Raw genomic sequence first — 27,144 nt, forward strand, 5'->3', positions numbered from 1 at the left:
TCATTCATTCCTTTGCATACTGCTTACCACATGACCAGGTACTGGGGATGCTGGGAGACAAGGATGGGCATGGTACCCATCCTCCTGAACTTACTCTCTGAGGGAAGACACATCAGATTACACACATACACAGTCACTGTTTTAAATAGATGCTGAAGATGTTCCAGCAGGTGACCACTGCCCCTTCCTAACTAGGGACCCATTCTGTTCTGTAAAATAATTTGGCTTCTACGTACATTACATTTCATCTTTGAAATGTTCACATTTGGTTCATTTCCAAGGTGTTAATGTCCATATGCAGGTACCCCTCACTGCTGTGCCAAGAACTTAACATTTCACAGCTATGATCTGTGAGAGCAGTGGTCCCAGCAAGACAAGAGTGGAATGGGAACCATTTGTATGGCCTGCCCCGCCCCCGTCCCGTGTCCCCCCCCCCCCCCCCCCCCCCCCCCCCCCCCCCCCCCCCCCCCCCCCGTCCTCACAGACATGCCACACAAGTTCCACAAGTTCCACGTCTGTGGCAATCTTTCCAGGATTTGGAGAATTGACGTTATCTGCTTCCCAGAGGGCACCCGAGGCTCACAGGAGTTTTGTGGACATGAGGGCCCCAACATGGCACACGGCATGCTGAGAGGTAGTAGAGAGTCAGTGTGAAGAACTTTGAAGATTGTATGTTTTCAGTTGTGACTTTGAAGGTCTGGGTATTTTTTTCAAAGCCAATAAATGTTTGAATGGAGATTATCGAAACCATCTCACCATGGCTCCATGTGGCCTTCTACATTTTTAGATACCTCAGGGAAATGCAGCTGGTACCTAACAGCGTCCCGGATGCTGGGAAGGCCCGCCTTTTAGAACCACCTGTGGACTTGACTGTTCTGCCCTGGATAGAGACTGTGGCCCTGGATAGAGACATTTGGATATAACTTTTATGTCTTAGACATGAGCAGACCAAGATTTTTTATAGTTGAGGAAACCAAGGGGCCCAGCAATGAATTCTATAACCAAAGAACAGTTTCTTTGTAAGACCTCACAGGGGGAACCAGTCTGTTGTCTGTAACAGAGTCTACCTTCTACCACAGCAACGAGGGGACTCTGAGCATGAAGCCAAGTACTCCACTTGAGTGGCCGGGTGGTGTTCTGTGCTTTTGACATTTTAATAAACAGACATCCTGTTTATAAATAAATGATAGCCCATTTGCTGTAATTATCCACTGATAGCTACAGTTCTTTTATTAATGAGAAATAACTTGAAATAAAAAAGCTATATTAATAGACATATCTAAGAAACTATACATGTTAGTACAGTACGATAGCATTTATTAGTAAACAGCACTGGCTGTTTTTAGCTCGGGTACACATCGACTTATTATATAATACATTTCCACTGGGAAGATGCCTCACACTTCTCCAGAAGCCTGTCCTGTGACATAGCCATCTGTCACAGAGGTCCAAGGCTGGAAAGGCCCGCAGAGGTCAGATAATCTGCCCTTCCGGCTTTGATTCCAGGGTGGCCAAGGTTGTGCAGGACTGGGGTGGGGGCTGTGTATCAACCTAGAACTCTGAGCTCTGTTCTCTGGTTCCCGCGTCTCCTTTGTGCTCCTCTGTGTGGACCAGGCCACGAGGGCATGTTGAGTCTGGAATACAGACAGCAGAGCAGTGGAGGAGACGCTGTGTACGCCTAGCATCAGCACAAGATCACAAACACAGGAAACTCAGTAGTTCCTCTGCGTGTACTTGAACCTCCTTTTCAGGGCAAGCATCTCTCAGATAGGCAGCCTTGTCTTCCTGGGTGTGTTTTCTGGCTTCTTGTTCAGCATGGCAGCCTCCCAACTCCACCTCCCATTCTCTTGGCTCGCCCTGCCTCATCTGCTGTGGCCCTGAAGCTCTGTGCGTGTTTTTTTGTTTTTGTTTTCACCTGAAGTGAACACTGATTTTGGCACCTGGTATCAGTTGAGCAATGCTGACAGATTGATCTTAGGAGAGGTTTCATTGTCCATTTTTTTATTGTTTTTTCATTCAGTCCTTTGTGGTCCCCAGTGTGTGTGAGTCCCCTGATGGAGAACACATTATTGCCCCTGAATTGTCTTGAGAATCCTTGGCTGAGTAAAATCTGTGGCCCCACCCACCTCGGTTTTCCCACCTCTCCTCCTTCCCTGTGTAGATGTTCAGGCCCCACTAGCGCAGAGCAGGATTCAATCCTGTTCTTGGAATCTAGAGAGTACCTCCTGCTTGCCAGGCACTGTTCAAGGCAGCGGGCGTAATGAACATGAAGATATCTCTTCTCATCGAGACTAGACACAAACTTCCTACCGATCAAAACAGCCACCCGACAGTTGAGTCCTAAGCAGCTGCCTAATGCTGAGGGCAAGTGGAGCCCAGAAGAAGGAACTGAGAGAATTCAGACAGACAGTGCAAGTGTGCTGAGCTGGATGTGTGAGCCCTTAGGGACACAGAAACGTTTGAGACTCCGTGAACTTCCAAAGATGTCTGAGGATAAGTCAGCTTCCAGCATGGTTAACGGCCATGAATTCAATAGAGCCATGTCCACGCTGGAATCCTGCTTCTGAGCAAGTGTTCCATCCTGGTAAGGGAGAAATCAGAAGTGAGCTCTGCCGGGAGTCCTGGTCGTGGGACAGCCCCCGCTCTCACAGGACCATCATCACTCAGCCCCCCACTCCATTCTTTTACCGTTCCCGTTTGGAATGTGTGGCTCACGTCTCCCAAGCGGCCATGGGCACCAGTGGTTGTTTCCAAGTCTGTCTGCGTGGCTGTGTGGAAGTGGTAAGTCTCGTTGAAGAGACTGTGAGTGAGGCGTGTGGTTCACACTCGCCACCTGCCAGCAGCCAGTGGCTTCTAGGACTCACCTGAAAAGTTATTCTGCATGGGTCTTTTTAAACTTTCAGATTTCAGAACATGCACAGATGGGGTGAGTTTGGGCAGTTTTCTGGTCTGGGTGATCCCCAGGGATTGAGAACAGTGAAGTACTCAGAGTACTTGCCAGTGGTCAGGTCTGTGCTAAGCTGGTGTTGGGAGTCTCCAAGACCTTCCAGTGCAAGCAGGTGACCTGGTTATGTGACAGTTGTCCCCAGGTTCAGACTGCCTTGATGTGTAGGGAAAGCTGTTGGAGAGAACAGCATAGTATGATTTTCAGAGGGTGTAGCTGGAGGTTTGCGTGCTAAAACAGAGCATCGAGCAGTGTGGGCCGTTTCCTAGTGCCTTCCAGGTGTGTGTGCTCATTCCTTCTTCTGAGGACCGGGTGAGACAGGTCCCTGTGTTATCATTTTCTTGAGAGGGATGAGACACGGTGGGACTGTGCAACCTCGGCCAAAGAGAGTGCGGACAGAGGGTAGCGGGACTGTGTCTGTGGCTATGGGATAGCTCAGCCCACAGCACTTAGCCCCAGCTGGCCTCTTCTCAGCCACCCTTCTGGGTTAGACTTGCTGTCTCCAGACTTGATGGTGTTTATGGGAGTCACACCAGGGTCACTTCCTGGGAACTTTGGTGACCAAGCTGTTGGGTGATGGCTTTCAGAAGGCTATGAGGGATGCTCATTTACCCTATGGCATTAAAATCTCCAGGAGTAACTCCAGGTAGCGGTGGACAAGCTTCCCCCTCCCTATACTGAACCCAGGGCCTAATGCATGATGGGTAAATTCCCTGCCGCTGAGCCACAGCCGCGGCCTGGATTACTTATTTTTATTTTGAGGTAAGGTCTTGTTATGTTGCCCAGGCTGGCCTCAAACTCACGATGCTCCTGAGTAATGGGAATTGTGGGTATGTGCCACCGTGCCTGCTCTGGATGGAATCTTAACTGAAAAGTAATTTCCCCATTTGAGCATTTTCTGTCTTTAGTCTGAGGGGGCTGTGAAAAGAGAGAAGAGTAGCTGTTCCTGGTGCTGGACCACACACTCGCACCCTCGGCACCCTCGGCACTCTCCCCGCGGGGCCCATGCTGTCTTGCCCGGTGGGGGGGGGGCGCGTGGGGGGTGACTCATTTCCTCCAATAGGCTTCACGTGAGCACTTCTCCCTGAGGAAACCTGGGCCACCTCTGGGGATCTGGGAAATGTAGTTTTCAGTCTTTCTGGAGCCTGTGGTCTTTGCCACAGTGGTCCACTGAAGATTCCACTAGAGTTCACACTGAACCTGGGGAGGCCAGTGAAGCCCCCAGTTCAACGTCATCCCCAGAAGGAATCCCCAAGGCAACAGGGATCCCTGAGAACTTCCACCCCACAGGTGTGTCCCCCCTCAAGACTACTGCGGATCAGATTCCAGTCACCCAAGGAGGGTCCTCCAGCACAAGCAGCTGTGTTCGGGGGCCCTGAGCTCAGCTGCAGGTGGCAGCACCTGTCCATCTAGTCAGTCATCCACTGACCCCTGAACTGTCCATCCAGTCAGTCATCCACTGACCCCTGAACTGCCCTCTGGGTCCTTCCCTTAACACTGGCGCTGGCCTCTCACCCCAGCTCAAATCTGTGCTTTCTCTGTGTGACTGTTCTGAGAGTCTCATGCTCTTGTCTCCTTGTCTGGGGCCAGGCACGTGATATAACCTCCAAGAACACCCCTTTCCCCAGCGACCCATTTCCTCCACCTAGGTCCCATCAACCAAACTTTACAAAGCCACTCAAAAGAGCAACCCCACACGGCATCACATGAGCCTTCTAGGGGGTGGGGAGTTCATACTGAATCATCGTGTTGTTCTTCCTCGCTGAACCCGAGGCCCCTGCCCAGCCCCGACATAGACAAGGGTCCTTTTTAGACCGTCTCCCCGTGGTATCTCAGACCCATGCCTGTAGATTCCTTGTCCGGCTTTCCTTGCTGTGGGGATTTTCATCTGGAACACTGCTCTGTCTCTCACTGACCCCAGCCCAGTCTGAAGGAAGTCAGCCTTTCCAAACAGCGTTCGGAGGCCCCTTCCCCACCCTGGTACCTCACTAAGGCTCTGCCGGGAACCTCTCTGGTGCCATTGCTGAGGTTGGTGAACGTGCCCATGGGTGTATTTTAACTTGTGGACATGGACTGTATCTTAGTTCTCAGAGGAGCTGCAGCGTTCGGCATGGAACACAGTGAACTCACCACCTTCTCAGATACCTGGGTGGAGGGGGCCCATGTTTTCCAGGGCTGCATTTCCAGGCTTGGGGCGTTGCTTGTTTCATGGGGGAAGCATAGCACTGGCCTACCAAATGTAGACAGGCAGTGTGCTTTGGTGAGAGCCCGTATTCTGTGGAACCGTTGACCTGGCACTTGGTCCTTGGGGGCATCTCCAGAGAAACAGAAAGCTGGACAGATGGCCTTGAAGGGACTAACAAGGTGAACTGATTGGGCCATGGCCCTTGTTTCTCTCCGAGTGGCTTTGTCACAGTGGCAAGAACTTTGCTGAGCCTAGAGTGATAGAGGGCCTCAAGCCACATCCATATGCTTCTGGTGAACCCCAGCGAGGCCCCCCTCTGTGCTCACCAGCCAGATGATCCAGTGTTCACACAGCCAGGGCAGACTGCATTTTGCCTCACTGGTATGGCAAGTATCCGTGCTGAGCGTTCAGGCCTGTTGCTAAGGTCACCTGACTTCTGCTGTCTTTGCCTAGGCCCACTGGCTTTTGTCAGAGTTGGTGGCCTGAACGTCTCTAAAACAGATCAAAAGATAAATGGCACCCCCCCCCCCGTCCCCGTCCCCGCAGGTCAGCCCACTTTTCCTTTAGCTGTACCCTGCTTCTGTTTAAGTAACGGCCTTCTGAGTGGAACTCAGCATAGGTAGAAGAGGGGGGCAGTTTGCCAAGGGCAGTGCTGTGGAGAGGGGGCACTTCGTCCTGGCCCTCCTTCCCTCGTGCATCCCAGGCACACCCGGTCGTCCTTGCCTCTCTCTTTGTAGAGGCCACACAGCCGTCTCTGAGTGCATGCATTAGAAAGATGCGGGGTTGCCGACCTGCTTGGATGAAGAGGCCTCTGGGTTGTGCCCATTTCTTTCAAATCACCCCGGCGTGAGGTTGATGTTCCACTGATAGTCAGCAAGGGTGGGTTACGCCTCACACAGCGGCAGACAGGCAGAGCCTAGTGAACGGAGGACTTCTGAGGACATGGAAGCTCTTCCCGGACAAAGGCGCTCTTCTCAAGCGCCCTCGAGGTCATTTGTAAAGGATGTGTGAAATGGCGGATAACTCCAGCAATGCCAGTTGCAGCTGGTTCAACAAAGGCAGCGTCTTCAGATCAAACAGGAGCTCGAAGGACTTTAGCGACATCCTGTGAGCTGTCACCTTTCACCTCACGGTTCCCTGCTGTTCTGACAACACAAGTTTACATGGAGTCCAGTCCTAAAGAGGATGGGGACAGGTCCACTCCTCCCTTAGCCATCTTGGTGATCCATGCCCATGGCACCTGAGGCCGGGCAAGGGGTTGGCCTGGGAATGGAGCTGGCAGCTGCTGACCCCAGCTGACTCATCGTTATAAGTGCCTGCAGCGTCCACCTCAGGGGACTCAGAGTGTCCATGTGAGATGGCTCAGAGCCCCTGCCAGGCTGTGGTGACACTGGAATTCATCAGTGGGAGGTCCCTTCTGCCCAGTCACAGATGAGATCCAGCCTGGCTCGCAGTGAATCAGCCGGCAGTGTGGTTCACAGGTACTATGGGTTCATCTTCAGGTTTTCTTTTATTCTTTAATTTTTTTCCTCTTGGCACATGCATGTTAAAGCAAGTTTAGAAAATACATAAAAATAAGATGGAAATTCGCAAGCCAGACCTCAGCAAAGCCACTGCTAACATTTTGGTCCATTTTCTTCCAGTCTTGTCTTTTCCCTCTAGTGGTTTCACTAACACAGGACACAGCAGAGGTGGTTTTGTTTTTTGTTCAGGTGTGCAGGTTGGTGGAACACAGTAATAGAGGAGGGGAACAGCTGTGGCCCATCTCTTCTCCGACTTCAATGTCAAGTCTTCTTATTGCCGTGGGCACTCTTCTCCAATGGGACTCATAAACCGTACCATTCTCAGGAAGAGTCCCTAGTTTAAACTAGCTCCTCATTCCTCATCCTTCAGCGCGTAGTTGCCAAGGCCCTTACTCACATTAGTCATTGCCCACCCCTTCTAGCATGGACCTGCAGTTAGGCCTGGAGACTCCTAGCACATAAAAAGACTTGCACACAACTTCCTGGACTCTCCCCTGCTTCGTGAACAAGTGTGCCATGTGTGAGAGCCCACAGAGGTTTCCTAGTGAGATCTGAGCTTGCTTTACCCAACAGGGCTACACGAGGGGATGACTTGACCATGTGCATGGTTACCAGGTGTGTGGAAGGGTCTGCACTTGGCTGTGCGGTATGCGTTGTTATAAAAAGCCCTTTTGAAGAGGCAGAAGGGCCATTGGGTATTGACCCAGGGCCTCCTGAAGCTATCCTGTGTTTCTGTCTTCTCTCTGCCATCTTTCTATCTAATATTTTCTTATTCCTCTCTCCTCCTCATAGGACCCCTGTAAAAGGTGGGAGCTGGCCTCCCACAGATGGTTCCCTGAACAAGGACTTGGGTTCAGGGACCCGCACAGCCAGGTGCCTCCACCTGAGAGTACTCTCCTCTCACCCTCTAGCCCCTACCCTGCACCCCTGAGCTTTGGTGCCCCCACCATGGGACCAGGTGTGGAACCCCTAGGTGCTACAGAGGATCTATGGAGTTAGACATAGAAACAGAAGACATGGCGAACGCTGCAATGGCCCAGGAGAAAGGCTCAGTACAGGGAAGGGAGAGGCAGATCCGAGAGGAAGGTAGAACAGTGTGAATTTGACCTTTCAAACTGTCAGTTAAGGGCCAGTCCCAAGCCAGGGAACCAAGAGACTCAGCTTCCCCCAGTGTCTTTCTCCTCCTACACCCACTGGCCTTTCGCTGAGATGAGGCCAGAGCTCTGGCTTATACTTCGGGGCTGGCTCACTTACATTAGAGGCTGAAATAAGGGTGTAGTGTGGCCAATCCCCATTTATGATACTGCCTTTATTAGAAAGGTGCATTCTGGTTCCAGACTGCCAGCTCAGGAAGTTTTGGAGCACAGTGCACTAGTGAGTGAGAGACAGTAGGCAGTAGGTTAAAGGTTATTCCAGCATTGTTTCTGTGCCTAAAGGAGTTGGCATCTGTGCCCAAGGGCTTGTTTCCTGAAATATGCGACATCTGTGGGCGAGTCTGCCTAGGTGTCCCAGCAAAAGAAAGTGAGACTGACCGGGTGCTTAATGTGCTGTTTGAGGGTCTTGTGAAAACCAAGAAGCTGGAGGATTCTGGCCAAGACAGCTCCTGTGGTAGACACAGCCGTTTGTATGGCAGTCCTTGGTTGAGCAACAGACACTGGATTCACTTTTTACAAACACAGCAGGCTGGATTGCTCAGTGGGGTGCAAGGTGTCTTGGGGGTGTCCTAAGTTGTCAACGGTTTCCACATGGTGTTTGTGTCCTTAGCTTTGGCATGAGGCAATCAGATGAGGTCATCTGCTTGGGTTCATTTCCTGAAAACTGACCATTTTGTGACACAGAACAAATTCTATTCTTAGAGAGCTTTCAAGCCTGCATGCACCCTGCCTGGTCGGGGCCACTCGCCCCAGAAACATCTCCTCTTGTGGAAAATTACACACTCACAGGCTGTTTCTTTCCTCATACCAAGCACATTCCCACACCGCGACTGGTTCTGGATGATCTCATGGGTGAATCATTCCATTATCTGGCCGTTTAAGAGCTGCCTTTACACAAAGATTTTGGTGTAAGCTCCATGAAGACCCCTTCATTGTCTGCCTGTCGCCTTTCTGGGGATGACTTACCCATGAAGTGCTGGGTCTGAGGGGCCAAGATTTCTCAGCTAAAAGCTGCCCTTTTTTTTCTGTGCGCTGTGGCCTTGTTTGTTGACTTTGAACTCTGGTGGGTAACTGCTGCCATGTGAGCAGGTGAAACTGCACTTGAAGGGGCCATGTTAGCTCTGCAACTGTGACAGACTCTAGAGACAGTGACCTTAAGTTATTAAGTCTCAGTCTGGGGCTGGGACATAGTTTGTGCAGGAACACCTGAGTTCGACTCCTGGCGCCCCATGAAAAAGCCAGGAGCGGTGGTGTGTGTTGGAGAGGTAGAGACAAGTGGACCCCTAGGCTCTGTAGCCAGTGAGCCTGGCCTATGTGGCTAGCTCCAGGCCAGAGAAGCACTGCCTCAAAAGCAAGGTGGACTGCTCCTAGGAACAACACACAAAGCTGTCCTGCGGTTTTCACATACATGCACATGCACCCACACAGACATTTTCAGTCCATGTTTCACTCACTACAGGTGCTGGAACTGAGTCATGGATCTCATGGCAGGGACGCTAAAAAGGAGGGGGGGTCTCAGTATCCCCTTCTAGGGCCCACCTCCTGACCTGAGGTCTCCCTTTGGGCCCTCCCCGGGACTCCACCACCTCTCAGGAGTACACTAGGTGAGGGAGCAGGCTTTTTAGCACATGACCTTCAGGGGGCATTCTAGATCCAAATTACAGCAGACTACAGATGGGGTTTCTTAACGCTCACTGGTGTCCTGGAGTCCCGCGACGTGTGATCTCTTAATTAAGACTCATTCACAGGTGGTATTTCCTTTGCTAATCCAGTTTTCAGAGCTCTGCTTTCACCCAGTCTCTGTCCTTTTTGAAGAGTCTAGAAACCCTGTTAATATTTAATTAGCTCTTAAATTATTTACATATCCAAGTGTTTGAGCCATTGTTGTCCTTTGAAGAGCAAGTTCCTGGGTGGTGCTCGCAGATGGTCCCATGAGTCTGCGCTTAAGGCACCATTAGAGATATCACCATGGGTAGATGTCAGGACAGCCCAATCCTAGGAGCAGAAAGCCTCGGAAAGTACCTACTGGGATCACACATGCTTTTTCCCATCTACTTCCCAGGTGTAAGTATTAAATTGTTTATTTTTTTTAAGTATTATTGTGTGAGGTGTGTGTGCATGATGTGGGAGTGCACATATGTGGGGGTCAGAGGTTAACTTTGGAGGTGATTCTATCCTGCCTTTTACACGTGTCCTGGGAATCACAATTAGCTCAGCTGACTTGAATTACAAGCACCTTCACACACTGGCTCGCAATCACATTTTTTTAGATTGGTGCGTTGATTTTGCCTCTAAGGGAAAGGACCCTGAACTTCTTGTCTAGTGGGGAATCCTGTTTTCCTACCAAGATCAATTCTGTGCATTAATGGTAGTCAGCCGAGCCTTTTAGAAAAGGTAAGAGTTGGGAGTTGGCCATGCCGTGGTTAAGGGGGGTGCATAACCTTTGAGAACCTGACAATGTAGGTTGACAGTCGGCTTTGACCAGATGACTGAGGGGTGGAATGTGATGTGTTTGCTTTATGCTGCAGCCGCTGAAGCTAAGACTGGGGTCTAGGGACTTTCCTGCTGAGGATTGTGGCACACTGCTGTGAAGAACGCCACAGCCCCCAAATGAACCAACCTATTTTTCTTAAGTGTATAAGTGCTGCTTGACTGTCTCCCCCAAACATGCCTTCATCTCCTATTGTAATCCCCTCTCACCTTGCCTCAGCCCCACCCTGGCCCTCTCCCCAGCCCCTCCCATTCCCCCACTGACTGGTTCCATTGCTGTCCTGGTCCTGCGTTTGCAAACTGTTCAAGCTTGCGTGGCCTGCGAATTGAGCTGAGCAGGGAGGCCAGTCTAAGCTGCAGTGCCCTGGAGCTGGGGCCACAGGAATTAGAACCCACTTGCCCTTGGCTCTTCACCAGTGTTCTACGGCTCCTGTGGAAGTAAGAAAGATCTTCTCCGACAACCTTGCAAACCATTGTCCCTGGACAAGCGTACCACATTCAAGCCTTAATGTGCAAATCTGGGATCCTGCAAGCGGCGCTTGCTCCCCGTGCACCTTAAAGACAGGGTCTCCTCTACAGGCCAGGCTGGCCTAGAACCCAGAGAGACCAGCCTACCTCTGCCTACTTTAATGCTGGGATTAAAGGCGTATGCCACCACACCCAGTGCCTTTTTGGTTTTTGAAAAATAGTCGGAGTCTCAGTAAATTAACATTCGAACCCTACATATATCTGGGATTAAAAGAAGATCCTCTAGGCTTTTCAAAGAAAGTCCAGCTTGAATCTGCTTTCAATGGCTTCATCCAGCTGTTGCTCTGTGTTGTCCATACTGCGGGCTTAAGGCTGGCATGTGAGTCCACAGATACTTTTAAAAACCATTTTATAAGATTTTAGAGCAGTGATCTTAGAACACACTGGGATTTTACCCCTGCTCTCCTGAGGCTTTCTGCTTAGTTCTTTTCCCCTGGATATTATTTATAAAGATTGTTTTGGGTACATCCATGCAACTAACAGTTCTTTCCTGCAGTCCCCTCTGAGACGGCAGCCGGCAACACCCAGGCCTCTGTTGCTCTATCTGCGCTCACACACCAGGCCAAGGCAGTTATCTGTAATATCAGGGAGCCATTGTGAAATTGCTGTTATTATGTCAGTCAAGCATGGCTCCAAGCGGGCAATTTCCTGCAGTTCGTGCTAATATCGGGTTTCAGTGACATTTATTGGAGCACTTAGCAGGAAAAACCCGACCCAGAGAAGATGATCTGCACCCTTGTGCTTTCAGACCCTGCCAATTGCTACCCATAAATTCAGGGAAGAAAATGGAGACTTGCCTGAGGATGGAGCCCAGCTGGTCGAATGCTTGCCTAACATGCACAAAGCCCTGGGTTCAATCCTCAGCACCACAGAAAACTGGGCATAGTGGTGCGTGCCTGTGACCCCAGCCCTTGGGAGGTAGAAACAGAAGGGCCAGAAGTTCAAGGTCCCCTCCTGGTACATAAGTGAATTTCAAGGCAAGCCTGGGCTGTTGAGCATATCCTAAAAAGACAAAAAAAAAAAAAAAAAAAAAAAAAAAAAAAAAATCAATGATCATCAGAAAGTCATGAATGAGCTTTGTTTTCTGTGCTGTGACTCCAGGCACATATGTGTATATGTATGTGCTTTTAACTCGCTCCCACCAAGAACCATGACCCGTTCCAGTGACAGCCTGAGAGAATACACAGAAACGTGTATCCCAAACATCACAAAGTAGTGTTCTCGAGTGGCTGCCATACGAGTGTGCCAGCTGCAGTTGAGAAGATCCTTTAGTTCTTCCAATCTGTTGTCCTTCCTCTTTCCCCTGACACAAGGCTGTCGAGAAACTAAGATCCCAGATACCCTCTCTTTCCAGTCTCTGTGACTATATGAAGAAAGGCCTAGGGTAGTGTTCTCAACCTTCCTAATGCTGTGACTGCTGTAGATAATGCCCTTGTACACTGGTTTAATAAAACACTGATTGGCCAGTAGCCAGGCAGGAAGTATAGGCGGGATAAGCAGACAAGGAGAATTCTGGGAAGAGGAAGGTTGAGTCAGGAGCCACCAGCCCGCCGTGCATGTAATGGCACACAGGTAAAGCCATGGAAAACATGGCGACATATAGATGAACAGAAATGGGCTGAGTTTAAGTGTAAGCTAGTCAGTAGGAAGCCTGAGCTAATGGCCGAGCAGTTTTAATTAATGTAAGCCTCTGTGTTTGTTTACTTGGGTCTGAGTGGCTGCAGACCGGGGGAAACAGGAAAACTTCCAACTACAACCCTTTAATAAAGTTCTTCACGTTATGGTGAACCCCACCATACAATTATTTTATTGTAATTTCATAACTGTTCTGAATCTTAATGTAAATATCTGATATGCAGGATGTCTGATATGCGACCCCTGTGAAAGGGTCGTTCGATCCCCAAAGGGATCACTGCTCACACGTTGACCCGCACACTGGTCATTGGTCACTGGTGTGCCCTGATACTGCCAGCAGTCTACTGTAAACCCCGCCTCGTCCCCGCCCCCCCCCCCCCCCCCCCCCCGACGCCACCCACCCCCGACGCCTCCCCCACGATGCCTCCAGGCCCCAAAGATTGCCGGGGCCCTGTACCACCTGCAGCTGTGGGTTTGATTACAGCTGGGGACACTTAGTCTAGGAGTACCGATAGAATGCCAAGCCGAGGGACCCCCAGGTCACCATTGCCTCCCCACTGAGGCCACCTGCTCTTCTCCTTGCTCCTCTGCCTCTAGGATGCCTGGCACGACTCCTCGGTGAGCTGTGGCCTGAAAGGTAAACATCCCTGAGGCTACAGACAGCAAATGGCCAGACTACTGTGGGAAGAAAATAGGGAGACCCGGTCCACATTATTAAACACATTGCATGTGACTGTGTGGTTTTATCATGGAAGTTACAAATGAATTGAAGCCACAGTCCTGACAGGAAAGCACCAAAAGTTATCCCAATATGGTAGCCACTAGCCACCAGTGGCCATTTATATTAAGTTTGATTAAAAATTTTATACGATTAATGTGAGCATGGTGGTACATACCTCTAACCCCCACATTCTGGGAGCTGAAGCAGGAGGATCGTGGGCAAGCATAGGCTGTAGAGTGAGACACACACACACACACACACACACACACACACACACACCCCGTTCATACAACTGAAGAATTAGCTTTCTTAACCAGATCGTATTTCCCATGTTCCCATGTGACCAGTGACCACTGTATGGGACGGTGCAGATGGAGAGCACCTCCAGCCTGGGAATGGAGTTCTGTTGGGTGACACTGGTCCATCCTGAACCATAGATGACCCAAGGCATAGTTGAAGGTTCATCTTTATATTACTTTCTCACTTGGCCTGGGCCTGGTCCAGGCACAGTGAATATTATATTAGAAGGTATAATGGCGTAGTGGAAAGCCAGGAGGAAACGCTAGCAGGTCACATAGGTGGATTCCTGTGGGGAGGGAGGAAAGGTACAGCCTCGCCTGACCTCTTTGTGGACCCAATGTCCCTGGACACTTGGACAATTTCCTGGGTCCATATGGAAATCTCTGATTCTCTGCATAGGGATTGTGGGTCGGCTCCTGGGAGGAATCCTGTATGATACAGTTTTTGTTATAGCTTTTTTCCCTTGTGGGAGACACTGGGAAGGGGTGTGTGAAGAGGCGTGGCTGGTTCGCCTCTGTCCACTGTGCTGTGCGCATTTAACAACTGACTGAAGCCAGGCTGTCCTGAGGACTCAGTAGTACGAACAACCCAAGGGCAGCTGAAGGGATTTGATACGAGTCACACAGCACCAGGAGACACCAGACTACCGTTGGCAAACGCCTCAGTTTCTTCACCTGAGATGCTGTGCAGATGGAGCATGAAAGAAAACACTCCTGGAGGCCCTCTGCACACAGGTTGGCTTTAATAGGCATTCCCCTGGGTTTCTTGCCCCCCCCAGCCCCTCAGAAGATGGCACCTACCTTTCTGTTAATGTCAGACTTGGAGTTTTTCATGGTACCCATGCTGCCCCAGCTAGTGCCACAGCGCACGGTAGCTCGTGTAGCAGGCAGATCTGTCAGGTGGCGTCCCTCGGGGTGGACCTAGCTCCAGGGAACCCGGTGACCTCCATAGGCCCTGCTTTCTCTTTCTCTAGCGTGCTCTGTCTTCCTAGCCGCTGATTCAGCACCAGCACAGCATCTTGAGAAAGCCACACACATAATCCTGGACACCCTTGCGCTCGAGGAGAGAGGTCTCCATCAGAGAGGACTTCGACACATCTGAAAGCAGTTCCCTTACCTAGAACATTCTTGAAGTCCTTGTTTGGATGACGCGACTCTTTGTTGCTTTTTTTTTTTTTTTTTTTTTTTTTTTTTTTGGTTTAGTTTTTCAAGACACGTTTTCTCTGTGTAGCCCTGGCTGTCCTGGAACTCACTCTGTAGACCAGGCTGGCTTCCAGCTCGGAGATCTGTGCTGGGATTAAAGGCATGTACCACCACCACCCGCTCCTTGTTACAGTTTGAGTCTTGCTATGCTCTGCTCCCAAACAGAGGAGGCGAGCTTGATGTTGGGAATTACATACATGGGGAGGGCTTGGAGAATACTGATTGACAGTGTTCATGAGGGAGGGAGACAGAGAGGAGAAGTACTGATTGACAGTGTTCATGAGGGGGACAGAGAGGAGAAGTACTGATTGACAGTGTTCATGAGGGAGAGACAGAGAGGAGAAAGTACTGATTGACAGTGTTCATGAGGGAGGGACAGAGAGGAGAAGTACTGATTGACAGTGTTCATGAGAGGGGGAGGGAGGAGGAAAAGGAGGGACCTTATAAACAGAGTTCTGAGATTTGTTTGCCTTTGTCCTGTGTGACTTTGATGTCATTTTGGGCAAGGTGAGCCATCTCCTCTCAAGAAAATGGCTTCAAAAATTCAGCACTACTAGGTGCAGAAGGTCTGTCTTTTGATTCTGAAGACTGTTCCAGATGAGACTCCCCGTTCAAGGAGCCGGGCCATGCTTGGCATGCCCATAGGTTGAAGCAGCGGCTGGGCCGGGGATGTCTGCTTTCCCTGTGTCGAGAGTGGCGTTCTTTCCCTTCGCTTCCCTGCGTCACTCCCCAGCCCTCCCCTCTCTCTCCCCTGGGTTGCCGTCGGCCCCTCCACATTACTTGCCCACGTTCCCAGTCTCTGGTTATGGAGTCTCCACCCAGGTCCCATGATGAGCATGCTGTCGGTCTAACGTGGACACCACCAGCAAGCACTGTGTGTCAGACAGAAGCTGGAAGGCTGGACCCAAACATGGCTGCAGCGTAGAACCCTGGGGTGTCACAGAAAACCCTGCACGCCTTCTTCGTCCTGTACTGACTAATGCAGAATGCCTGGCCACAGGAGCCAGACTGTAGTCAGAAAGGCACTAGGTGACTCTGGAGGGACTCACCCCCTGACACAGTGGGCAGTTCCCCCTGGACGTAGTCACAGTGACCCTATCCTGCATATCCAGGGTGGTGCTATGTGTTAGGAAGGACATTCAATACACAATCTGCTCTCTTGGTGGCCTTGACAAGCCTCAATTTCCTCCTCCTCTGTAAAATGGGCTAATGGTATCATCGCAACCCAAAGCATGACGGTGAAAGGCTTTAGAAATTGTGCCACAGTGTTGGAAGGCTCATGTCACTCCCGGGGCTCTCCTTTGAGGAGAGGACTCTCGCTGTCAAGGTGCTCGGCCTAACTACTGTGGCGTTGACCTTTCATTGCCAGTGATACCTGGTCGCTGTTGAAGTCATTGATTTGTCCCATCTGGTAAAGAAGAGTGGCAAGGAGAGGTGATCTTAGCAATTTCAAAAAGAAGCCAGCACCAGACCCCAGAGACCCACTGTCCCCAGCATTCAGGAAATGCCCCCTGTGTCTGAAAACACAGAGGCCGTGTGGAGGGTGGTGGTAGCCAGGGGCTCCCAAGGCCTGCTTCCTCCTGAGTGTTGTTCATTTGGATGTCACCTGTGTGGAAGAGACAGGAGAGAGTGACGCCCGGAGCTGCCACCCGCCCCCGGTCATTTCTTCAGTGTCCGGCTGTCATACAGCGAGCGTCGTTCTTCTGCCACCCGCCCCCGGTCATTTCTTCAGTGTCCGGCTGTCATACAGCGAGCGTCATTTGGGAAACACACCAAAGCATTTTCTCTTGGCTTGTGCTTCCTAGGGACCTGAAGTTGGATGGAGGGAGACAGTCAGCCGGGGCCATGAGCCTGAAGGAGATCATTGGCCTTGATGGTGTGGAGCTGGGGGCTGATGGGAAGGTAAGGTTTCTAGTGTCTGAAATTTTGCAGTTGGTGCAAGGCCCAGGATGCCGAGGCAGAGAGCTAGAGCCTAAGACTTAGTTGCAAGGTCAGGGCAGGTTCCTGGGTGTGATGCATCGTCTGACTCCAGTTCTGTGCGGACAGAAACCACCAAGCCAGTAACTCAGTACAGGCGTGGCAGGAGGTCCCGAGGTATGTGCGTTTCTGCTAGCACTGTTTACAGCTGATTGTGCAATATTCACGTACTTATAAACACACATCCACATTCCAAGATGCAGTGATGGTTTGTGTATCTGTGAACGAGAGGTGTCAGTGAACAGTATTCCAGCCACTAGTAAAGTTTTGGTTCTCGCGATCCCAAGAAGCCCCGAGTGCCTCCGCCCAGCACGGTGACCCCGAAACTGTGTCAGTGTGGTATCCCGCTAAACAGTCAGATTTCACCCACAATACAGTGAGCTGTTAAGTTGAAGTCCAAGGAGCACAATTTGAAACATGCTGACCTGTGGTCGTCTTCATACAACCTCCCAAAAGCCTGCGCTCCCGTGGGAAGCTCCCAAACAGATGTCCTCACCCTCAGGGCATCTGTCAGCTCTGTGTCCAAGACACGATGCCTCGTTCAGGCTGTATGTGGGGTGCCTACAAGGTGCTTCTTGGGGCAAGTAAAGAGAAATAGGCTCCCCCATCTTCATCCAAAAGGGTGAGTGTTCACCCAGGAATGAGGAAGAGTGGAGCAGAGTGGAGGGTCATGGTCAGCACCTTCGGGGAAGGAAGCGTGAGAGGAGCCAACGGCCCTTACCAGAGACTCTGGGGGCCTGGTGCGCTCCTGATCCCTCCCCTGGATTATAAGATGCAGTCCATCATGTACCTTGTGCATGACACAACCTTCCAGCACATTCTGAGAAGGTGCCTTGTCTGACACGTGGACATTTGGCCACCTACCGGGAGTAGACAGACCAGATGGGATCAGTTAGACTGCACAAAGCTCAGAGGCTGTTCGGGCGAGGGTGGGGTATGAAAGGGGCACACATTTGGCAAAAAGGAATACCAGACAGGTTGCGTTTTTATTTCTTTGTGTGTGTGTGTGTGTGTGTTGTTTTTTAAAGTAGGGTCTCTCTGTGTAGACCAGGCTGCCTTCGAACTCAGAGATCTGTCTGCCTTGACCTCGAGAGTGCTGGGATTAAAGATGGGCCCACCAGGCTGGGCTACAAGTTGCATTTTTCAAATCCCATTAGCGTCCAGAATTTCATGTTTTTAAAACAGCAAACCTGATCTCAGGGTAGCAACAGAGCTTGGCCAGAAAACAAGCCCGGCCTCCCCCTGGACGTAACCGCTGCTCTGGGTTTGTTCTTTCCTTTCAGACAGTGTCCTATACCCAGTTTCTATTACCCACAAATGCCTTCGGAACCCGGAGGAATACCATAGACTCCACCTCCTCCTTCTCCCAGTTCCGGAACCTGAGCCACCGCAGCCTCTCCATGGGCCGGGCCAGCAGCACCCAGGGGGAGCCTTGATGCAGGTAACTTCAGCTCAGAAGGGTCTGGTGGCTTGTGGCAGGATGTGCCTCAGTTTACAGTGCAAATAGGATCTCCATTTGTGCTGGTTAGAGGAAGGATCCACAGGTGAGGTGAGGGGGCAGGCCTGAGGTGTGATCTCAGGCCACACAGACTCATACACACACCACAGAAGACCTTTCTCTTAATTAGCTGCTCAGTTCCCAGCCCCAGGGCCTACCTGTGCAGGGTGGGGGGTGGGGGGTGGGGGTAGCACTCTCCCAGCCTCTCGGCTCCTCATTTACCTGTGTTCTATGGCTGCATTCTGCCTTCTGTGTTTCCACACACAGTTGGGTCCTGAAGTGCCGGACTGGGTGAGCATTTCCTTTGCAGTGCTCACAGTTAGGAATTGGGTTGGCCTTTGAAGGATGAGCTGCATGCCCATGTTTGCCCATGCATAGGTACAAAGATAAAAACTCTTACAGAGGAATTCCAGGTGAGGGGCCTAGGAACGGCCGGCAAAGTGCCTACCACGAAAACACGAAGACCTGAGTTCAGATCCCGAGCACCCACATAAAAGGCCAGGCATGCATTGTGTGTGCGTGATCCTAGCACTAAGGAGACAGGCAGACCCTTGAGCTTTGCTGGCCACTAGTCTGGCAGTATTGGTGAACTCCAGGTTCCATGAAAGACCCTGTCTCAAAAGATGATAGAAAAGTGATTGAGCGAAGCATCTTACATCAACCTCTGGTCTCCACACACACACGTACACCTGCACACAAACTTACAAAGTTGTGCTCACACTTACCACACACACAAAATCCCAAGTGAGGGTGAAGTTCCCTGGGTCAGCCTGCCCCCATCACCTGCAAAGGTCACTTGTATCTGTGTTTACTGGCGGCTACCACAGTTGGGACATGATTCACACACAGCAGCCTGTCTAGAAGCATTTACCCAGGTCGTGGCCCTGAATGGCACAACTGGGTTTAGCAATTCTCTCTGTCAGCTTAAAGAACAGGCTGGTCTAGGACCATGTCCTGTGACCTACAAGGGTCCCCACAGTTCACATGCTGTGTCAAGTTTTGTATTCTTCCGGGTCAGTGAAATGAACACATAATTTACTAACATAGGGGGAAAAATCAGAATGGTAAGAATTGGCCAGTCTTTTTGTAGGTGGGTGGATATACCTCACTGCCAAGCACAGACAATCCCCGAAATCAGAGCCGTTGTGAGGTGACTGAGACAAGTGGCCCTGAAGCCACCTTATCTTTAATATCTATCCCAGCAGCCTCAGCCTCCAGGAGTCCAGGGCCCCTAATTACCATGTGCTTGTGTTCTTCAGGAAGTGACCTGGGAGACTTTATGGACTATGACCCAAATCTCCTGGATGACCCCCAGTGGCCTTGTGGCAAGCACAAGCGAGTGCTGACATTCCCTTCCTACATGGTAAGTGGTGTCCGGGGGCTGGCTGGGTTGTTAGTGCCCACAGCATCCTGGAATGGCCTTGGCTCGCTCTCTGGACTGTGCACCTGGGACATTTTATTGAGTTCTCCAGTCAGAGTTGCAGCATCTGGTTAACTGGCCTGGGAATGCCACTTATAGGGAAGTTGAGAAGGCTGGGTCCAGTGGACGAAAGCTACCAGCTTAGTTTTAGAGACCTTCACTTCCGAGAAGGGCAAGCCAGAATATACACACCCCAGACTCCACTAGGGAAAGGCCTGATCTTTCCGTGGGAGCACCAAGTTCAAGTTGATCTGTCTTTGGATCACCTCAGTGACTGTAAATCTCCACGTGCACTCCGAACCACGGGCAAGGAGGACGCAGCTGTTAGAAGTGAGCACTCTCCTTGCCGTGTGTATTTGGTGACTTCCTGGTCTCCCTTTGTGTAATCTCCATTCTGGCTGACTGCCTTCTCCGCCGTGGTGGGCTCCTGCTTCTGTAGACACCCCTTTCTTTGGGTAGAACTGTCCTACTTGCTGGGGAACAGGAGAGAAGTGGACTGACCAGACCTGTCGTACACAGCATCAGCAGAGGGAACATCTGCCCAGATGCCCTGCTTCTCTGTGCCTTCTGCATCCTATGGGACATCAGGGCAGACAACCAAGGCACTTCCTCCCCTGGGTCACTCTAGCTGCTTATCTTAGAAGCCCTATCCTCAGCATTGAGCCCCAGGGTTCTCACTGAGGTCTTCCGTGTCTACAGAAGCCAAGGGCAAAGCCACTCCAAGTACTCAAAGGTTGCCCTTAGTGGTTTCGGACCACTGGTCAGAGCACTTGTAGTTCAGAGTCCTGCTGAGCAACTTTCAAAGTCACTTAATTTAAAACGACCCCGTCCTCACTCTTACATACTCATCCCTCGCTCTTAGCACGATAACAAAATCACAGTTGTGTGTAGGTAGGGATTATTGGGTTTAAATGTTTTCAGGTTTGTTTTTTCCTATTCCATGACCTGTTCATTCAAGGAACAAAACCAAGATTCATTCATCGTCCCCAGATTCCAATGCTTAAATATTCAGTGACAAAAGCCTGTGCCCTTGCATTAAAGGAGCCACTTAAAAGTTGTCATTTACATGTATTTTCAGTGTGGGCCCCACTTTACCGATGAATGTTCACTTCATTAACTAACTTGGGCAGGAAACTGCGGCTCAGAATCCCAGTGAGACCCCTTGCTATTGACAGGAAGTGGGGTGCTGAGTCTCCAGCTTCTGAGTCGGGCTCTGCTCGCTGGTTTTGCCTGGCCGGTTCTGAATGGCCTGTCCCTGTGCAGTCCGCAGTGGGACCTCAGGGCAGGATGTGAGGCCCGTTCTCTAGCCGGAAGATAGACAGATGTCAGAGGTTTGAGACAGCATGAAGGTGTACTGCTTGCGGCCGATGGTGCGGTCCTGCAGGGCACTCCCCCACGGAGATGCCATCCTGTGGCAGCACTGACCCCCCTTTGACGACTGACCCCCCTTGACGAGCATGGCCAGATCCCAGTTGCCCCCTTACTTCACTGCGAGCTCTGAAGCTCTGGGCCACAGTCTGTGCAGACTCACAGCACACAGCTCATTTGCCCTCCTTAGACACTTGGATGACATCCAGGTGAGAGTTCATGTCCCGCCCTCCTCAGCCTGTGTCCCCAAGTGGGCCGTTTTTCACGTGCTGGCGTTGGGCTTCTGGAAGAGTCTGTGTTTTACCGAATGCCACCACTCTTTGGCTGCATTTCCCAGCCCAGGCCGTGAGGCTTCTCTCCTCCTATTCTGGCCCCAGGCGTGGTACTTTTGATAAAAGACAGGACATCCATTCTTTAGTGTTATCACTTAAATTGTTGACAGTGTGTGACAGACAGCTTCAGGCCAGCTTCTGCCACTCACAGGAGCCTACAGGGGATTTACACTGACCTTGTAGGAACTAGAGTGCAGGACTCTATTGTCATGGGTTTGCTCGACTTTTGTATGCTGGGGAGCAAATCTAGAATTTGCTCATTCCGCAGATTTAGTTGCCGCCCTACTGTGTGCTTCCTCATTTATCAGAGAACTGTCAGCCACAGTCCCCTCTCATTGGCCTTAGAGTGAGTGGGAAAGTCCAACAGCGAAGATGTGGACAAATACTGACTGTGGTTGAAGATGCGAAAAAGTGATAGGAGTTGACTAGGTCGGAGGTGGGTTCCCTGTGGGAAGGCAGGGGTGTGCGCAGAGTGGGGTTGAGACAAGCCTGCACCTGTAACAGGCCGGTGACTCCCCAGAGGGACAGTAAGAGGTGGGGTTATCTGAGCAGGTTGCTAAAGGGCCTCAGTAGAAGCCTGGGGCACACGAGGAGGAATGGGAAGCTCTGCTCAACCCCACAGCCTTCCCGTGAGGTCGATGCAGGTCTCAGGCTGGGCTCCGCTGTCTGCTCAACCCGACAGCCTTCCCGTGAAGTCGATGCAGGTCTCAGGCTGGGCCTGCTGCCTGCTCAACCCGACAGCCTTCCCGTGAGGTCGATGCAGGTCTGTGAGGCTGGGCCTGCTGTCTGCTCAACCCGACAGCCTTCCCGTGAGGTCGATGCAGGTCTCAGGCTGGGCTCCGCTGCCTGCAGGCCCCAGTGCTTCCCGCTACAGCTTCTGCTGGCTCGTGGGAGCAGGTCCTAGGGACGCTCTGGATCCTGCTGCCTCAGCGTCACCTTCTCAGGCTGCACCATCCCCGTGGAGAACCCAGGCCTGAGACCTTGGGATGATCGTCTCGTGTTTGAGGAAGTGCTGTGGAATTTCAGGCTCCACTACAGCCATTTTACATGTATAGTCTCATGAACTCGGTCACTAAATCTCAATATAGATTTAGACTGTTTTCCGATTCCCCGGCTTCGCTAACGGCAGCACTGTCCTGACTTCTGAGACTGTTTAGTGTTTCACTTATCCTGAAAGTTTGTGAAATGGAAATACAGGCAGTATACTCTCTTCGGTCTGTCCTCCACACACACAGCGTGGTGTTAGTGAGAGTCTCCCGGGGTTGTGCTGGATTGCTGACAGTGTTGGATGGACACAGTTTGTTCATCCTCCCGTGGTCGGCCATTTGGTTGTCTCTGGTGAGAGGCTCTCATGAAACTGCTGTCAGTATCGTGTAGGTGGCTCCTTGTGGGCCTGCACTTCTGCTTTGCTTGGATGAGTCCCTGCAGGGGTCATTCAGCGTTACCCCTCCAGGCTGTAGTTGGACATGTGTCTTCTCTGCTGTGGGTCTAAGGATGGGTCTGCAGGTGAAGTCCCCGCTTCCGGAGTGGAAATGACACTGAGGTGACCCCGCAGGTCACGCTCACACCTAGCCATCATGAAAAGGCAAAAGTCAGACGCTGGACTTGAAACCTCCCGGGGCAGGTGTGAAGGCCACGGCTAGCTGCACCTGTGGTTCAGGCTGCGCATTTCTAGAACGTGACCACAGACTGTGAAAGCGCGTCATAGCAGGAGACCACAGACCATGAGAGCATGTCAAGCTGCCCAGCTGCATGCAGGTTCTTGCAGGGCATTAGCTAATGTGCAGCCAGCGGGCAGGAGGTCTGGTGTCAGGACCTCACTTCCTGTGCTCCGTCCGGTGCCTGGTGGATAATTAAGTTTCACTGGAGAGTGACTGTGTATCATGAGAGCCTGCCAGCTTGTATTGATAGTGGTTTTCACTGTCACCTGGTCTCCCCTCCTTTTATGGGTGTAGAAAGCAATTAAGAAGAGAATATGAGAAAGCTCTGTGGTAAGGTCAACAAAATTAACCCTGTGTGAATGGATCAGTGAACGCTTTTTTTTTTTTCTTTTCTCATACTGCTTTGACATAAGAAAACTGACAGACATTCTTGATGATGTCCCTAGACACCCACATCTGGACAGAACACCTGTTGGATGGGTCTCTGACATATTCCTCTTATTCCATTTACCTAATAGCAGAATCTGAGTCCTTTGGCAAGCCCACACAGCATCCTTGAAAATCCCCCGTGAGCTGTAGAAATTTATCTTAGGATCCAGTTTTCCAGTGCACTGTGAGATGCTGAGCAGTGGGAAGTAACGGACTCGTGAAAGGATCCATCCGGCCTGCCCCGCTTGGCAGCTGGACTCTGCCCCCACCCCTGTAAGAGAATTTTTATTCTTGTTGCTTGTTTTCATTAAGAATTATACTGGCGGCTTAGGTGCCCACCTGCCTGCAGAATACCCAAGGCGTGAAGCATCTGCTGTCCATCACAGGTCCGACAGTGAGCATGCCTCAGAAGGCACAGCGACCCACAGCATGACCCTCCCCATGTGTCAGTGAGAGCTGCTTCCTTCAAGGCTCCGCTGTTTGGAATCCGCGGGGTAGACAGCAGCAGAGGCTGCCCATCTGCACAGTTCCCTTATCACTCACCGTTGTCCTCAGAAAGCGGATTAAATGCACGGGACAGCTGAAATGCCCATCTGCCGTTGTTAGATGGATTCGGTCCCCGGCGCCCCTGCCCAATTACCTGAACAAGCAGAACATCTGCTTTCGGCTGCCCCGCTGAACTGGGAATGTTGATGGTTCTCGGACAAGTGCAGTCGAGGCAGAAGCTGGAAGGAGTTGCTCAGATGCCCTGCTATTCCTCCTTCCATTTAAGGTATGGTAGGGAAACTGAGGCAGCCTTCCTTCCTTGGAACGTTCCCACCAGGGTAGGGGTGAATTCTGGCCCCGAGAGACAGTAGCAGAGGGGGCAGCATGCATGCCCCTGTTCAGAGCTGCTTATGAGAGCAATCAGACTGTTGGCCCCAGAGGAGGGAGGCCAGAGCTCCACCAGCCCAGCCGCCTGTCCATGCCCCGCCACCGGCCTCCAGCATCGCTATTGAGGTGTATGGCTCCATCCCTCTGACACTGCACTCCAGGGGGCCTTCTCTCTGTGCAGCCTCCCAGCTGGTGCCATGAGCTGGAATGAGTCCAAGTTCACCTCCTTGGACTTCCTCTTTCAAGAGTCAAGGTGAGGTAATTATAAAAAGCGTGCACCCCCGTGTCTACACAGACGGGGTAGACACTTCTGCCTAAGTAACTAAATTGTAGGCTTTTCATCTTTTTCAGGGTCATGTCTCTCTCTCCTCCTCTCCCTCTCTCCTCCCCTCCTCCCTCCCTGCCTCTGCTGAGGGCAGGCCGGGCTCCTTAGTAAAGCACATTGCTTTGGAGGTTGCTGTCTTTGGGGCGGGGTCCTCCCCTCTGCTGACCCTCCTCTTCTCCTTTACACAGCTGAATGCACTCTGCCTCCTGCAGCCAGAGAGCTGCAGACAGGTGTGTCCAGGGACCTCACTTTGGGCACTTGATCGGAAATGGAAGTGCTGAGGACCAGTACTGCCCATCTGTCCTGCAGCCTGGAATTAGGTGATGATGCGCTGAGCTTCCGGGCCAGGAAGGAGCTGCACCCTGTTTAATTAGCACTTGGATTTATAGTAACACACCTGGCAAAATCCAGCCTTGCAAGTCTTTTTTTATTAAAAAATTTTTTTTCATTCATTTTACACACCAAAGATTCCCCTCTTCCCTCCTCCTGCCCCCCCAGCCTCTCCCCTCAACCCACCCCCTACCCCCCCACACACACACACAAGGAGGCATGGCCTCCCATGGGAGGCACATCCAGTAGAGGCAAGTCCAAGCCCTTCCCCCTGCCTCAAGGCTGCATGATGTGTCCCATCATATGTAGTGGGCTCCCAAAAGCCCCCTCATGCACCGGGGGTGGATTCTGATTCTACCGTCAGGGGCCCCCCAACTGGTGTGTTAGACTGGTAGGTGAGCTGAAAGCATCAGCTTTGTGTTTCATTCATTCTCCCCCAAGCCGGAAAGGGTGGCTAGCAGGAGCTGGGGACCCCGAGCCTCTTTGGCTACTGTCATCCCTGCAGGAACAGTGGTCACTTGGCTGGCTAGGAGGGCTGGTCTCTAAGGGTCATCTTACAACTCCCTCAAGAGAGGCTGATGTCAGTTGTCAGAGCTCGCCATACTCTGGTCTCCACAGGGACCTGTAGCTCAGAAGACATGACGACTTCATCCCTCTGACACCTGCTAGGGTAGAGGGCGGCCCACTCCCCCTGATTAACCCAGGCAGGTGAGTGAGCAGGTCACAGGGACAGCCTCCCCCCCATCGGGTGTCCTGTGGCCATCAGCACAAAGCAGGTATCTGGTGGAGATGCCAGAGGAGGCAGCTGAGGCCTAAGTATTTCAGCGGTGTGCTCCAGGCTACCCAGATGCCATGAGGCAGAGCTGAGTGTAAAACCAGATCTCTGGCTGAGTCTCCCTGAGAAGAGGAACCATAGGAAGACCAGAAGGAGAGCTGCCACACACAGGGGAAGTGCCTGGGAAGGCCTCCTGCAGACCAGGGTTGACTCTTGGGAGGCTGAGTTGGCGCTGGGGCAGGGGGCTGAACTCTCAGCCTGGGGGATGGGGAGGGTCAGAGTCTAGTAATGCCGCACAGCAACACTGTTAGGTATAAGTCACGACTGTGGCTGGGACTGTGGCCAGGACTGTCCCCCTAAGAGAGGCTGTGACTTCCTGTGACCTTAGGATGTTGTTTGATCTGCACCAGGCTCTGTGCAGATGTACATGAGGTAAAGTGAGGTGAGCAGAGAGTAATGTTCCTGATCTGACATGATCGTGCCCGTAGAAAGGGGCAGGAAAGACAGCGGATGCTGTAGTGAAGCATCGTCAGTCTTGGGTATCGGAAGCTTCGGAGGGTCAAGGAGGGTTCTGGAGACAGAGTAACCTGCCCAGAGTGCAGGCTTCCAGCTAAGTCTCTAGGGCAGCCTGCAGTTGTCATAGCTACCAGGTTGTGGGAGCTTGTTACAGCAAGCCAGGAAACCAAAGTGGCCACTTCCTGTTCTCAGCCAGCCTCTCAGAGCACAGCTGACCACCATCTTCTCCCATCGTGTCCTAGAGACATTTCACTGCCCACCCCCAACCTCAAAATAGACTGAGGCAGACAGCCTACAGTGACTGTTACCGGGCACTGGCCTCAGTGACGTGGGCTGTCACAAGCCTGCAGCTGTCCGCGTACACTGATGCCTTTAGCATACAGCAGTCTCCCTCTAGGATCCTGGTCCACTGGTCCCACCTGGCCGTGTGCCAATCTCAGACTTCATGTGAGGAGCGTCTTTATTTGGGCTTCTCTGTCACTCCCCCTGAGGACATCATCTTGGCAGTCAGATGCTGAGGCTGTGAGGAGAGACTGCCTCCCTGAAGATGGAGTAAGGGGTTTCCTGTCTACGCAGTGGCTGTTACTGGGCTTTGACTGAAAGGTGATGGTTGCAGAGGACCCTCCACACACCTCAGAGTGTATTGTCTAACTTAGGAAAAACGCATGGTGGTGCATCCCATCATCTCAGCACTCGAGGCTAAGGCAGGAGGACTGAGTTTAAGGCCAGCCTGGGCTATATAGTGAGACTTGTGAAGCCCAAATAAATGAGCAAGTCAAATGCCAGATTGGGGCCAAGCGTAGTTGGAAGGTTTCTCTTGATCCCACCTGGCCCTGCAGTGCCTCAGCTGCTCATAAAATAATCATTCAGAGGCTTAATATTATTTACAAACTGTATGGCCCATGACAGGCTTCTTGCTAGCTAATGCTTATAACGTAACACATTTCTATAAGTTGCC

At 51.6% G+C, this 27,144-nt stretch overlaps 1 protein-coding gene across 1 annotated transcript in view; it reads left to right on the forward strand.

The window, feature by feature from the left end:
* Positions 1–27,144, forward strand: part of Cables1 (Cdk5 and Abl enzyme substrate 1) — a 106,634-nt gene that overhangs the window by 69,169 nt on the left and 10,321 nt on the right. The window contains 4 exon segments of the mRNA XM_028876691.2: positions 16,488–16,584; positions 17,943–18,083; positions 18,085–18,100; positions 19,417–19,520. Coding sequence (XP_028732524.1) covers positions 16,488–16,584; positions 17,943–18,083; positions 18,085–18,100; positions 19,417–19,520 — 358 coding nt within the window.

This window comes from Peromyscus leucopus, chromosome 19 (assembly GCF_004664715.2).
Source record: "Peromyscus leucopus breed LL Stock chromosome 19, UCI_PerLeu_2.1, whole genome shotgun sequence".
NCBI classification, from domain to species: domain Eukaryota; kingdom Metazoa; phylum Chordata; class Mammalia; order Rodentia; family Cricetidae; genus Peromyscus; species Peromyscus leucopus.